This window comes from Syngnathus floridae, chromosome 2 (assembly GCF_059516105.1).
Source record: "Syngnathus floridae isolate MCC-2025c chromosome 2, RoL_Sflo_1.0, whole genome shotgun sequence".
Classification (NCBI taxonomy): domain Eukaryota; kingdom Metazoa; phylum Chordata; class Actinopteri; order Syngnathiformes; family Syngnathidae; genus Syngnathus; species Syngnathus floridae.
In genome coordinates this window covers 11,767,977-11,781,055 of record NC_142414.1, presented here as the reverse complement: position 1 = coordinate 11,781,055, position 13,079 = coordinate 11,767,977, and the positions used below count along the sequence as shown (strand labels likewise).

The window sequence follows — 13,079 nt, the reverse complement described above, 5'->3', positions numbered from 1 at the left end:
GCGGATGAGCTCGAATGTACAACATGCGTAACACAGGCTCTAAAGCACAGTCAAGGTTTTAGTATAAGAAGAAATGTTGAAAGCCTTTAGAGTAACATTTAAATCTCTGGCTTCCACTCTAAGTCTTTTTAAGAATATGAACAGTCCTCCACTCTCTGCTCAATTACAGCATGGAAATATAGATGCACCAGACTATATCATATTTTGAGTCTTTTTGTCTCACTTGTTTTTTACGGAATTGCTGATTGAGAAGATAAACTAAATCATATTCTATCCCCTAAATATTGTATGAACAAAATGTGCAATAACGACTTTGACATGTTTTGGCTAGATTCTTGTAATGGCAATCTCTCACTCACTCACTCACTGACTCACTCACTCACTGACTCACTCACTCACTCACTCACTCACTCACTCACTCACTCACTCACTCACTCACTCACTCACTCACTCACTCACTCACTCACCCCCAGAGACACACACATTTGTAAATGTGTTTAATTTCTGAGAGATCTTAATTTAGAAGTGTGCTCATGTATGCCTGAAAGGACATTTGGTCCTAACAGCAAGCAGTCCAATTATGTATCTTTAATTCAGATGATGGTCAGCCCTGTGAATAATGAAGTAGACTTATAGAGGGGGGGGGGGGGGAGTTTTGTTGTGCAAACCGGATGGCTACATGTGATGTTCCCACATTTTATAATAGCATCCATATACCTTACATACTTGAAGCAACAGATGACATGCATAATATCCATTTCATCTTACACCACCTCATATGTCTTCTTTGCCAAGAGCACTTTCGATATGATCACACTGACATGAGATTCAACTCGAGCACCCAATTTGACGATAGCACTTCATATGTAGTTTGTAGTGTCCTTGTGCTCAAACGGACTATTGCGGCCTGATAGCGGGAAGAAAAAGGGAGCTTATTGAGCGTGTATTGAGGAGCTTCATTCAAGGAGAGAGGAGCACTTCCTGAAAAGACATAGAGAAGCTATTGATGCTTGGAGTGTGGCATCGGCCTTCCTAAAGCTGGTGTCATGGTGAATGGCGGTCTTTTGGCGAGCACTGAGAAATCACGGTGGCCAAATAGAACACCACTCGGAAAGAAAAGTGTCTGTTGTTGGATCTTGATGGTGTATTTGAATGCATAGAAAGTGAAGTTTGAAAGAAGTGAGAGCTCAATGGAGCTTCTTAATCTGATATGAAAGGGGTGGCTCTTTCAGGTGAAAGTGAAAGAAATGCACTGAATTCCCAGAGGAAGCGGTTTCACTGCTGGGTGCAAATGATAGAGGAAGTCACTTTATATTGTCAGCTTCTGAGCTGTTTTGTTATCACTGACCTGGGGGGGAGTTCTTGTTCTTGTTGTCGACAGGCCCTTCTCCGTAACCATGCAATATCTCCTCTCATTTATTTCAAATGGAGAGCGGATGTTGACAGAACCTATTTGGAGGAATCCATTTGCTGGCTTCTCATCATCATCATCTGTGTTTGTCTCGCGTGTGTGAATGTGTGTATGAGTCCATATAGGTATTTTCTACAGCATGTAGGGAGGGATGAGATGCATATGTCCCTCTGGTTCAACAACACCGGCTGGAAAGTCGCCCGCCGGGAGGAAGCAATTCCAGTGAATCTCCAAGAGACATTGCCAAAAGAAGAAAGGGGGGACATCGGATGTAAGATTTGCAACATTACTCATCATCCTGTCTTATCTAGGGTTTCATCTTTGAAAGTCAGTCGCATTCACTCTGATGGTCATTCCACCAATGCCGTTAGCCGTGATTACTTTTCAGTGAGCGCTTCTTTTTCCTCAGAATTTGGCCTGCGTTCACTAAACATATGTTCTTATTTTGGAAAGACTTTTGTTGCTTCTGAAAAATAATGATAAGTAGCTTTCTCTGTCTTCTTTTATTTTTAAATCTCCTTATGTGCTTTTTTTTTTCATCATCACATATAAACAGATGGGCATTTTCTTTCTTCATAAGTCAGTTGAATTTAGACAGTTCTCATATTTTTTTTATAATTTTAAATTTATAATAAGTATAATAGTGGAGCAAAATGTAGATTGCAAATATCACACAGATATACCAAACAGGGTGACAAACACAGCTTTATAAGTGACAGGCCTGTTCTCTGCTACCTCAATTGCTGGCGGGGCTAGTGGGGAGAGTTCAAATATGCTTTGACCCTCCTAAGGTGCCACACCATATAATTGTACTTTGGTTCCAGGAATGTTTTCCAATATTTCCACCTGTCCCCTGCGGAAAACATAAAATGAATCTTTACCAGCTTTTTCTGAAGATTTTTTTGCAGGTTTGTATTTTTTGTTTGTTTGTTTGTTTGTTATGCAGACTTCCTGAGATCCTTGGACCTCCCCATGCCCTCTCCAAATTAAATCTTTTTTTTAGCTTCACCAGTGACATCAATTTCCTAAAATTTTAGAAAAAATAATTCATCGATTAGATCTATTTATTGAAAGATATAGATTACTATTTGACAGTCAGTATGGATTTAGAACAAATTAATCAACTTTCACTGGCTTTGACAGAACGCATTGAAAATATTCCCACCACCACGGACACTAAAATTACAGTCGGGCTGTAATTTTAACTCATACCTGAACCAAAAATCAGTAAAATTGAAATACTTCAAAAACTTTTTGAACCCCAGACCTTCACAAATCAGGATTACACACTTCTCAGCAATCATCCTCACTTATGTAAAATGTATTTAGTAGAAAAAACCTGAATTCATTGCAGGGTCTTTAAATTCCGTTTCTAGCAGAATAGCCAAATTCCAAATTTATGTCTGTCATTGCCTTCCTATTTGCTTTTCAATCCCACTAATCTCTTTTAGCACCTCTTCCACTTTCATCTACTTGAGTTTAGCAGTCATTAACTGCATGCATCGACTCGTCTCCTCTCTAAAGAAACGAATGCTAACTGCTCACGTGTGTTTGAATAACAGCCTGGGTCAATAATCTAATTTATCTGCCCAGCATCACAAAAACAAGTCAACTCTCCTCAGGCTCAGGCTCATGCAAGCTCGTGGCGTTATTAGGTGACATATTTGAAATGTTTACCAGACATTGTTTTGAACACGTGTAGGTATACCTAATATGAATAAATGTATCAAATGTACTCATCCTTTCTTTTCCCACGCTATGTGAAAGCAATTGCAAAATAATGTAATACACACTATGATATTTCATAAGCATCCCTATCGATTTAAGTTATGTATGTTGTATATTCAAGAGGATTTCTATGGTGTTTACTGAAGGTGCCCTTGCTAGAATAAAGAGAGAAGGGGTTCTGATGCTTTACATAGCAATTAGCCTAATGAATCATACCCAATTTGAGTGGTCTACAATGCAACACATTACTATTCCAAACACGCAATCAGCCTTTGTCGCCTTTGCACAGCCTCAGTTTCTAGCTCTCATCATCAGTGTGAAAAGTTTGCTGTCAGGCCCAGTTTAGTGGATCAATAATTCCATTTGAGCATCTGTGGCAAAAAAACAAAAAAAGAGACTCTATTTGGGCTGTACCGTAGGGTTGTTACTTTAAAAAAAAAAAAGCAGTTTAGAGTTGACCTTTTACAAGGACACTTTTCTTTGTTATAACAGTGTCTAATCAGAGCTCAACAAATCATTCATCCTGTCCGGATATTATTCCATGTAGATATCACTTTGTGCCTAAACCCAACAGATGCCATTTGAGCTTTACCTGTGTGTGTAATAGCGGAAAAACGATAATGTCAGTGTCCTATCTACCATCACTGGTTTTTAATGAGCTAAAATTAACTTGCCATTGCCACTCAGACTATATGAATGATGCATTAGTGTTTCTTTGTGTGTGTGCGAGTGTGTGTCTTGGCGGATGTACGAAAGTATGTCATTAACTTTGTCGTCTCATGATCTCACCAAACCTGTATCTTGTCGACCTGATGCCTTACAATATGAGTAAAAATAATAAATGTAACCTAACCAGAAAGAGGTTATGGGAAAAAATAGCATTACATTTATTTCATTAACCTATTGTTGTATTTTCTGACTCCGCTCGGCACTCTGTGTTCAACTAAGGTTTGAAGGCAACAACTTCTTCAGATGTCTGTGTTGGTGAAGGTTGTAGGAAAGCTATTTGGACATGCTAGATCGAGCAGATGAATACTTAAACTATGTAAAATAGAACAATAGACCATTCTGTATGCGGTTAGACGACCCGACAATTTTTTACTGTTCCATTACTACTTTCTCTCACCAATTATGCAGGCCAGTGATGTTAATTCAAGCAGTGCATAATGTTATAAGACACTCATCACATAAAAGTAACAGGAACATCATGAAAGCTGAATAAAATGAGATGTACTTGGTTTTTAAATTAGTCCTCGCCAGTGTTTTGTCAGGCAGTACATTTTCATCAAAGCACCTTTTCCCATGAGCATGATAATGTCTATGCTGCTGGCCGTTTAAATGAAGAAAAATGTGAAGGCTCATGCCAAGGCGTGAATGGGTGAAGTGAAACATCATTGAAACAAGTTGATGCGGTATCTGGAGCCAGTTTTCCTCAAGGGATAACATTCTGAGTCGTCCTGTTAATTAGAATTACTGTAATCTACTGTTTCAATTTTGAACAGTCTCTTCAATATGGTGAGTATATAATAGGCCAAGCTAATTTACCACACAATGCCATAATATAAGGTCTTTAAATAATGTCATCAAGGGCATACTGGATTATGCAACTAAATTGTTTGTTTTTTGATGAATGAAACATTCTGTAATGATTACACTAATTCGAGGATGTCGCACTTGGTTTTTGTCAGGAGCCACATCGTTGCTATGGTTTCCATCAGAGGGTCGTTATGATTGTGAACCCACATGAATGTATGATCGACCTACATTATCACATTTACACAAAAAATTATGAATAACTAGTTTTGAAATCAGAAGCCAGTGAATGGTTTGTTGAACTCTTTTTCAATTTGACATGAATGGGGGGGGGGGGGCAATCAATAGAAAAACCTTGTCTTGTCTCAATTTGATGTTGTTAAAAGCGATGACAAATGGTAAGAAGCATGAAGTTGACACATTATTTACCTTCATAGGCCACATAAATTGATATCACTAGCCGGATCTACCCCCCAGGCCTTGAGTTTGAGACATGCTGACTAATTGGACAAGGACAGCTTCACCATTAGAAATGACAAATGCTGAGAAATGCTACAATATTCTCAACTTTGCAGCTATAGTATCGTGGCTTTCATAGTTGTGGGAAGACTTTCTTAAAGATCTTGGAGAAGTCATATCAGGGGTCACCAACATGTTGACCAAAGGCACCAAGTAGCCCAAAGACCATGTGTTTGGCTCTTGTTCTAAAAATACCTTACCAGTGATAAGACTGTGGAATATTGTGGAGGTGATCCTTTTGAATTATTTGAAAATGTAAATACTTGCCCATATTTAGTAAACAAAGTGTTGCATGATATTTAGTTTTTTCGTTTTGTTTTTTTCAACCTTGTTAAATCCTGTAAGTGCGTGTGTGTGTGTGCATGTGCGTGTAAAAGATAATATGCAAAGTACCACCAAAATAACACACTATAATTAAAAGAACCAAGTTGCTATAAGCAATTGGATTATGGCTATAGCGCCTTTCTGTGGCTGCTGACTGTATGACAACCAAATGGAACACAAACTTGGTCCAGTTATTTTAAGTCCCGTCCTCATTCCTGTTATTGCAAATTAAATATTATCTACACAATACCTACACAAAGGCACACTTTGTATTTATAAAAAAATGTGCGTCTGCTAAACTATGATAATTTGACAACGTGAACACTCCTTTCCAGTAGGAGCGCTGTTCCAAATCAAACGTTGTCAATTTTAATAGGCGGATGTGACCGTATTGTTTTTCCGGTATCGCGCAGCTTCGTCGTGTGCGTCGAAAACATGTCCGCCAGTGTAGCTAAACCGCCTTCTAAAAATGCCCCTAAAACAAACGCAGCAGCCACCGGAGCAGCGGGAGCAGCCGGTGGTGCACCGGTTATTCCTCTCGCCTCCCCGCTAATGGGGAAAAAGAAGAAACCCTTCCTGGGGATGCCTGCCCCACTAGGCTACGTTCCCGGTTTGGGCAGAGGGTAAGCTAACGTTTTAGCCTTTTTGCTAACTATACCTGTCCGTGAATTTAACTAGTTTAATTCTTCCTCCTAATGAACATGGTGCATAGTAACTTATGATTACTCTGTAATATAATAAAATCAAGGCTAATATAAAGATGAGCCTGATTCAGGTGTGCTTATAAAATTTCAATTGATTTACACGACATCAGTATTAATATACCCTTTTGTTTTTTGATATTTAAAATGAGTGACAAAGTTATACAACTTTTTCATCTTTCTTTTCATTGACATTCTTGCTGAACACAGAAACAATCAACGTATGAAAATTATTAGGTTAAAGTGATTATAAAAAGTCAAGTGCAAAGTTTCACAAAACAAAACAAACATTGGTCAAGAGCCAGAGTCCACTGACGGCAGTCAGCTAATGTAGTATGGTTCAATTTTACAACCAGCATACATAGAAAATAAACAAATTGACACATCATAAGTTGTTAAAGTTCATTGTAAGGTGTAGAACACTATATGAAGTGCATTTTGTATGTGATACAGTTCATGAAATTAGCATTAAGGGTCCTGGCCAGTACTGCGTACAAAAAAAATGTGTGCACAAATTGACACATATTGCGGAAAATGATCAAGAGTGTGATTCATTCAGTGACCCTTTCTGACCATCTGCAATGGCTACACGTGTACCCACTTCTTGATTGTGTTCTTCAGGGCTACTGGTTTCACGACCCGTTCTGACATTGGTCCAGCTCGTGATGCCAATGATCCAGTAGATGACCGGCATGCACCCCCAGGAAAGAGAACGGTTGGGGACCAAATGAAGAAGAACCAGGAAGAGGATGATGAAGATCTGAATGACACTAATTATGATGAGGTGCGTTGTATACATTTTGGGATGAGCTACTCCTCTTATTCTTTATTTACTTGAAAATATGCAACTCTAAATTTTTCCAGTTTAACGGATATGCGGGGAGCCTGTTCTCCAGCGGTCCTTACGAGAAGGACGATGAAGAAGCAGATGCCATATATTCAGCTTTGGATAAAAGGATGGATGAAAGACGCAAAGAAAGAAGGTTGATTGAAAAGCACATCTTTTATGAGTTCTGAGTCGATTTTTGATGAATATCTTTCTTTTGCGTTTTAAGGGAGCTGAGAGAAAAGGAGGAGATTGAGAAATACCGTATGGAGCGACCCAAAATTCAGCAGCAGTTTTCAGATCTCAAGGTACAGTATGGAACAACTCCACCAATCTTCTCAAATGTGCTGCTTTTATCCTCAGATTCCCCAACCTCTCATTTCTCTTCTTTTCCATACAGAGGAAACTGGCAGAGGTCTCAGAGGAGGAGTGGCTTAGCATTCCTGAAGTGGGAGACGCCAGGAATAAGCGCCAGAGAAACCCACGCTTTGAGAAACTCACTCCTGTTCCGGACAGCTTTTTTTCCAAGCACCTTCAGACAGGAGAAAACCACACCAGTGTAGATCCTCTGAAGGGGGTCGGTAGACATGCAAATACATATTCAATGTGAATGAAAAAATATGGTTCTGGTTAATGCTGGTTTATGTGTTCAGCCTTGCTAAGTAGGAACACTCAACTGTTGTTGTCTTTTCTCTCCTCTAGCTTGGTGGTCTGAACACGCCATACCCAGGAAGCATGACGCCAGGGCTGATGACGCCAGGGACGGGAGACCTTGACATGAGAAAAATTGGTCAGGCCAGGAACACACTCATGGATATGAGACTCAGTCAGGTAAGCATTTGGGCCCAACTCTTTGGGATCTTTTGAGGCCGATTCCAATATTCATCAGAAATTATTTTCGGAAAGATGCTTATTGGGTTGTGGAAAAATGGTGCAAGCACATCATTCTGCCTGACACCAACACTTGACAACATTTGATGTTGCATGAGAAAGTATTGCCAACCGTGTAATCAGGCCAGCACTTCACCTTTCAATTAGTAGTTGAGTTCATGATTTTGTTTGTCAAGTGTCTGCCTATTTTTTTCACCAGGTGTCTGACTCAGTCAGCGGTCAGACGGTGGTGGATCCGAAAGGTTACCTGACCGACCTCAACTCCATGATCCCCACACACGGAGGAGACATCAGGTATAGGCGCAGTGCCACTCCCAAGGTTTATGTGCTTTATTTGCCCACAATGTATTTTCTGATTTCCTCATGCTCTTTGTTGTCCAGTGACATCAAAAAGGCTCGTCTGCTATTGAAATCCGTGAGGGAGACGAACCCTCATCACCCGCCTGCATGGATTGCCTCAGCCAGGCTGGAAGAAGTAACTGGGAAACTGCAGGTGGCCCGGAACCTCATCATGAAAGGCACAGAGATGTGTCCCAAGGTAAAGGAGGAAAGAGACTGACCTGAGCGCATACATGCAAGTGTATGTGTTTCTTTGTGTACGTGTGCGTGTTGTCAAAAGCAAGAACCTTGACACTCACTTCTACTGGGTATAGGATGCGTCTTAGTTGCATAAATGTTACAGGTCAACATTTACTAGCTATTGGCTTTCCTTCAGCAAAACTGTGGTTGTTGTCTGTGTCCATCAGAGCGAGGACGTGTGGCTGGAGGCAGCCAGGCTCCAGCCTGGTGACACGGCAAAAGCTGTTGTAGCTCAAGCTGTCCGCCACATGCCGCAGTCGGTCCGAATCTACATCAGAGCTGCGGAGCTAGAAACAGATGTCAGAGCCAAGAAAAGAGTCCTTAGGAAGGGTAAGGCTCAGGTTTAATGTACCACCTTCATTTTGTTGTGTGTGTGGTTTTTAAGCGGCTCCTGGTATTCACGCAGCCCTAGAGAATGTGTCCAAGTCAGTCCGTCTTTGGAAGACAGCCGTCGAGCTGGAGGAGCCAGAAGATGCCAGAATTATGCTGAGCCGAGCAGTGGAGTGTTGCCCAACAAGTGTGGAGGTACTTGTTGATGCCTTTTGACTCCCTAATGTGAAAAATCCCATCAGAGCTCTTTACTCTTTCCGTCCGTGGTCTTTAGCTCTGGCTGGCTTTGGCTCGCCTTGAGACGTACGAGAACGCCCGACGCGTCTTGAACAAGGCCCGTGAGAACATCCCCACCGACCGCCACATTTGGATCACCGCTGCAAAGTTGGAGGAGGCCAATGGCAACACGCAGATGGTGGAAAAGATTATTGAGAGAGCCATCACCTCACTGCGTGCCAACGGGGTGGAGATCAACAGAGAGCAGTGGATACAGGTGTGTTTGAGTTTATACCGCAATATTCTCATGCAGGGTAGCCTTGCTAACTTTTTGTTGAATGGTGATGCTGGGGCAGTCAAGCTCATCTTCCGGCCAGGTGGCGGTCTAACAGTCAATTTAAGTCTTTGCATTTAAAATTAATCAGTTGCTCCGGGTGTTCATGCTACATAGTGCGTCATAATTGTACAACAGATGGCGGTGAAAAGACTAAGAAATAATGTACTGTCGATGCCCTTCTTTGCTGGCAGGACGCAGAGGAGTGCGACAAAGCGGGTAGCGTGGCCACCTGCCAGGCTGTAATCAGAGCAGTCATTGGGATAGGCATCGATGAGGAAGACCGCAAGCACACCTGGATGGAGGACTCTGATAGTGTGCGTATATGTAATTGTCATTAAAAAAAAGATGTGATATCTGCGAGGGTCCTTGAATACTAATATTTTTGTTTCAGTGTGTGGCACACGGAGCATTGGAGTGTGCCAGGGCCATCTATGCTCATGCCCTGCAGGTGTTCCCCAGTAAGAAAAGTGTGTGGCTTCGAGCAGCCTACTTTGAGAAGAACCACGGAACCAGGTAAAGAATAGACTCCCTTCGAGGGCAATCTTATGTATTCAATCATCTGGTTCATATTTTGCACGTACCTGTCAGGGAGTCTTTGGAGACACTCCTCCAGAAAGCCGTGGCTCACTGTCCAAAGGCGGAGGTACTCTGGCTTATGGGAGCCAAATCCAAGTGGCTAGCTGAGGACGTGCCTGCCGCCAGAAGTATCCTCGCTCTGGCCTTTCAGGTAATCGAGGATCTTCTCAAAACGAAGTAGTCTCCAGTCTGAAGAAAGCTGTATATTTAATGTTTCAGCGACTGTGCTTAACAAATGAGTAAACCCCATTTTTTAAAATCTGTATGAATTGTATTTACACTGCTTCACTCTCTCCCACAGGCTAACCCAAACAGTGAGGAGATCTGGCTGGCTGCTGTCAAGCTGGAGTCCGAAAATAACGAGTACGAGAGAGCTCGTCGGCTGCTAGCCAAAGCTCGCAGCAGCGCGCCCACAGCGAGAGTGAGTTCTTCCTTCCCACTTTCCCCTCTTGAGCCATCTCCAAATCCTTCGACCTGCAGCTACACTGTCGATCCCCCACTGTTCAGTGTTCGAGTTCGGAATCTGTTCAACTCCTCTGTGTACACGACTCTTTAGTTTGTTTGCAAAGTATACAAAGTAACACCATAAAACCAGCATGTTTGGAATCTTTTCGTTGCCTTCAGTTCCATCTTTGCGTTGCAAATAGTTGCAGTGCCAGGTGTCGTTCTTAACTTTATAGAAATCCTGTTGATAACATAATGTGTTTCGTGCATCAAGTTGGGGCCTGCTCGATTCTGAAACCTCAGCTCATGCTGACGGATGCTGACAGCAGTGCACTTTATCACTTTCTCTCTTGGGTGATCTGAGAATTTTGTTTGCTGACAGATAACATCCCATGAGTCTTGATTTTCTTTTGACTTTGCTGACTGCTCCATCTGAAAAGCTGTCATGATATGACATTAATAAGGCACTTGAGCCGCTGCACACACACTCAAAGGGTCATTTCAGTTCACTGCAGCCATATTAACAGAAACGGGTGTTGTCTTGAAAGGTTTTTATGAAGTCGGTGAAGTTGGAGTGGGTGTTAGGCAACATTGAAGCTGCTCAGGAGCTGTGCACCGAGGCCCTGAAACACTATGAGGACTTTCCCAAACTCTGGATGATGAGGGGCCAAATTGAAGAACAATGTGACAACATGGATAAAGCCAGAGAGGCCTACAACCAAGGGGTGAGCTACTTATTCAAATGCTCTCATTTTGACCTCTAAGCGGCTAACATCCCATATTTTCCACACAGTTGAAAAAGTGTCCCAACTCAGTGGCTCTGTGGCTTCTGACATCGCGTCTGGAAGAACGAGTGGGACAGCTGACCAGAGCCAGAGCCATCCTGGAAAAGGCGCGACTCAAGAACCCACAGAGTCCCGAGTTGTGGTGAGGAAAGGCACACCACAGAAAACAGAGGGAGGAACTTGTACACACAAAATCATCGCTCAACAGACTTCTTGCCCGTGTCTCCCGCTAACCAGGTTGGAATCGGTCCGATTAGAATTCCGTTCAGGACTGAAGAACATTGCAAACACACTGATGGCCAAAGCTCTGCAAGAATGTCCTAATTCAGGTGAGAGTATAACCAATGCGGGATGAACTTAATTCAGTGTAATCATTTAATTCAAATTCGTCTTTTTTCCAGGCATCCTGTGGGCCGAGGCCGTCTTTTTGGAAGCCAGGCCACAAAGGAAGACCAAGAGTGTGGATGCTTTGAAGAAATGTGAACACGATCCACATGTGTTGCTCGCCGTAGCTAAGTATGACTGCATCCTTCAATGTATTCTGTTCAAGAATCCTTGTGAGTTCCAGTGTTGCAATGCAAATGTGTAACCTTAGGTTGTTCTGGAGTGAGCGGAAGATCACCAAAGCCAGAGAGTGGTTCCTCCGCACAGTCAAGATAGAGCCTGACCTGGGAGATGCTTGGGCTCTCTTCTACAAGTTTGAGCTGCAGCATGGAACAGAAGTAAGATCCCCTTTTCCCAGATATAGAGGGGCGCTTTATTAAAAAATGTTCTTTGCAATGTTCTGTGTCCCCCACGAGTATAAACATATTGTTTAAATTAATATGTTTATTGAATAAGAATTGGATGGCGAGTGACATTTTATACGGCACTGCCGCCTTTGTCGACTGAAATTGAGATCAAAGTCCCCCTGGGTGTCCCATTGTGAGTGTCACAGCTCACATTTCTATTTGGGACTTTCACAATGCAAATGTCACAGATAATAATAGATGTATTATATGTTCTTATAAAAGTTAATATTCTGATTCATCAGTTATTGCCAAAACTTTGGCCATTAAAGTCCACAACAATCGGGCCTTAGTTCTAATACTCACTGTCATCCAATAGGAGCAGCAGGAAGAAGTGCGCAAGCGCTGTGAGAATGCTGAGCCACGTCATGGAGAGTTGTGGTGCGCTGAGTCTAAACATGTTCTGAACTGGCAAAAGAAGACAACAGAGATTCTTGCACAAGTTGCAAGCAAGATCAAAAACACATTCTGAGACTGAGTAGCTGGACTCAACACATGAAGCAAATCAAATTACACAGCTCAGCTTTTTTGCTTAGTTTTGCCCTTTTGCAGCAGACACAATGTAAATTGAGTACCTCTGGCTTTGTGATCACCTGTGAAATAAGGCTTTCATAACAAATTGAAAATACAAGTTGCTGTTTGACTTTTTTTTTTTTTTTAGACCGTGACTGCTCGATGATGACATAATGGTGATTAAATCTCAATCCATGTGTGCAGCTGAATCCCAAATATTATTGCAAGTGTTCCAAATTGTATATTCAATGAGATATGAAAACAGCGTAATGAGACATTGTTGCTTGTGTTGTAAACTAGCAACCCCTTTCGACAGCAGTGAGAATCCAGCACTCCTGCGATCCTTGTGTAGAAGAGGAAAAGAAAAACAGCGTGAGAGAGACAGAAATGTGTCTCTTGATGTCACCTTAGTGTTTAGGTAGAACTCAGGAGTTACTCGTTCTCCATTATTTTGTTTTTATCGCATTCCTTGTCCGGTTGTAGTCTTGTTTTTGTAGTTTGTTAGACATGGATTCGCAATACTTTATTGGCCAACAATAAATTGTTGCACCACCTCCCCTTGCTGCTATTCTTGTGCA

The 13,079-nt window shown here is 41.9% G+C and overlaps 1 protein-coding gene across 1 annotated transcript; it reads left to right on the top strand.

The window, feature by feature from the left end:
• The first annotated feature begins 5,910 nt into the window (after positions 1 to 5,910).
• On the top strand, positions 5,911 to 13,055 carry prpf6 (PRP6 pre-mRNA processing factor 6 homolog (S. cerevisiae)). The gene is made up of 21 exons (XM_088369177.1): positions 5,911 to 6,138; positions 6,838 to 7,000; positions 7,081 to 7,199; positions 7,272 to 7,350; positions 7,443 to 7,619; positions 7,745 to 7,873; positions 8,133 to 8,227; positions 8,315 to 8,471; positions 8,680 to 8,842; positions 8,919 to 9,037; positions 9,117 to 9,335; positions 9,587 to 9,709; positions 9,787 to 9,908; positions 9,984 to 10,122; positions 10,273 to 10,392; positions 10,964 to 11,140; positions 11,209 to 11,342; positions 11,438 to 11,529; positions 11,602 to 11,716; positions 11,796 to 11,922; positions 12,308 to 13,055. The coding sequence occupies exons 1-21, from the start codon at positions 5,951 to 5,953 to the stop codon at positions 12,458 to 12,460; spliced, it is 2,910 nt and encodes a 969-aa protein (XP_088225303.1). The 5' UTR covers positions 5,911 to 5,950; the 3' UTR covers positions 12,461 to 13,055.
• Positions 13,056 to 13,079: the final 24 nt, after the last annotated feature.

Bases quoted from the DNA above. Each gene is read 5' to 3' on its own strand.
- prpf6 (XM_088369177.1), top strand. From the start codon at position 5,951: ATGTCCGCCAGTGTAGCTAAACCGCCTTCTAAAAATGCCCCTAAAACA. The intron at 8,472-8,679 runs GTAAAGGAGGAA...TGTGTCCATCAG, and splicing joins GCACAGAGATGTGTCCCAAG to AGCGAGGACGTGTGGCTGGA. The intron at 11,343-11,437 runs GTGAGGAAAGGC...CCCGCTAACCAG, and splicing joins CCACAGAGTCCCGAGTTGTG to GTTGGAATCGGTCCGATTAG.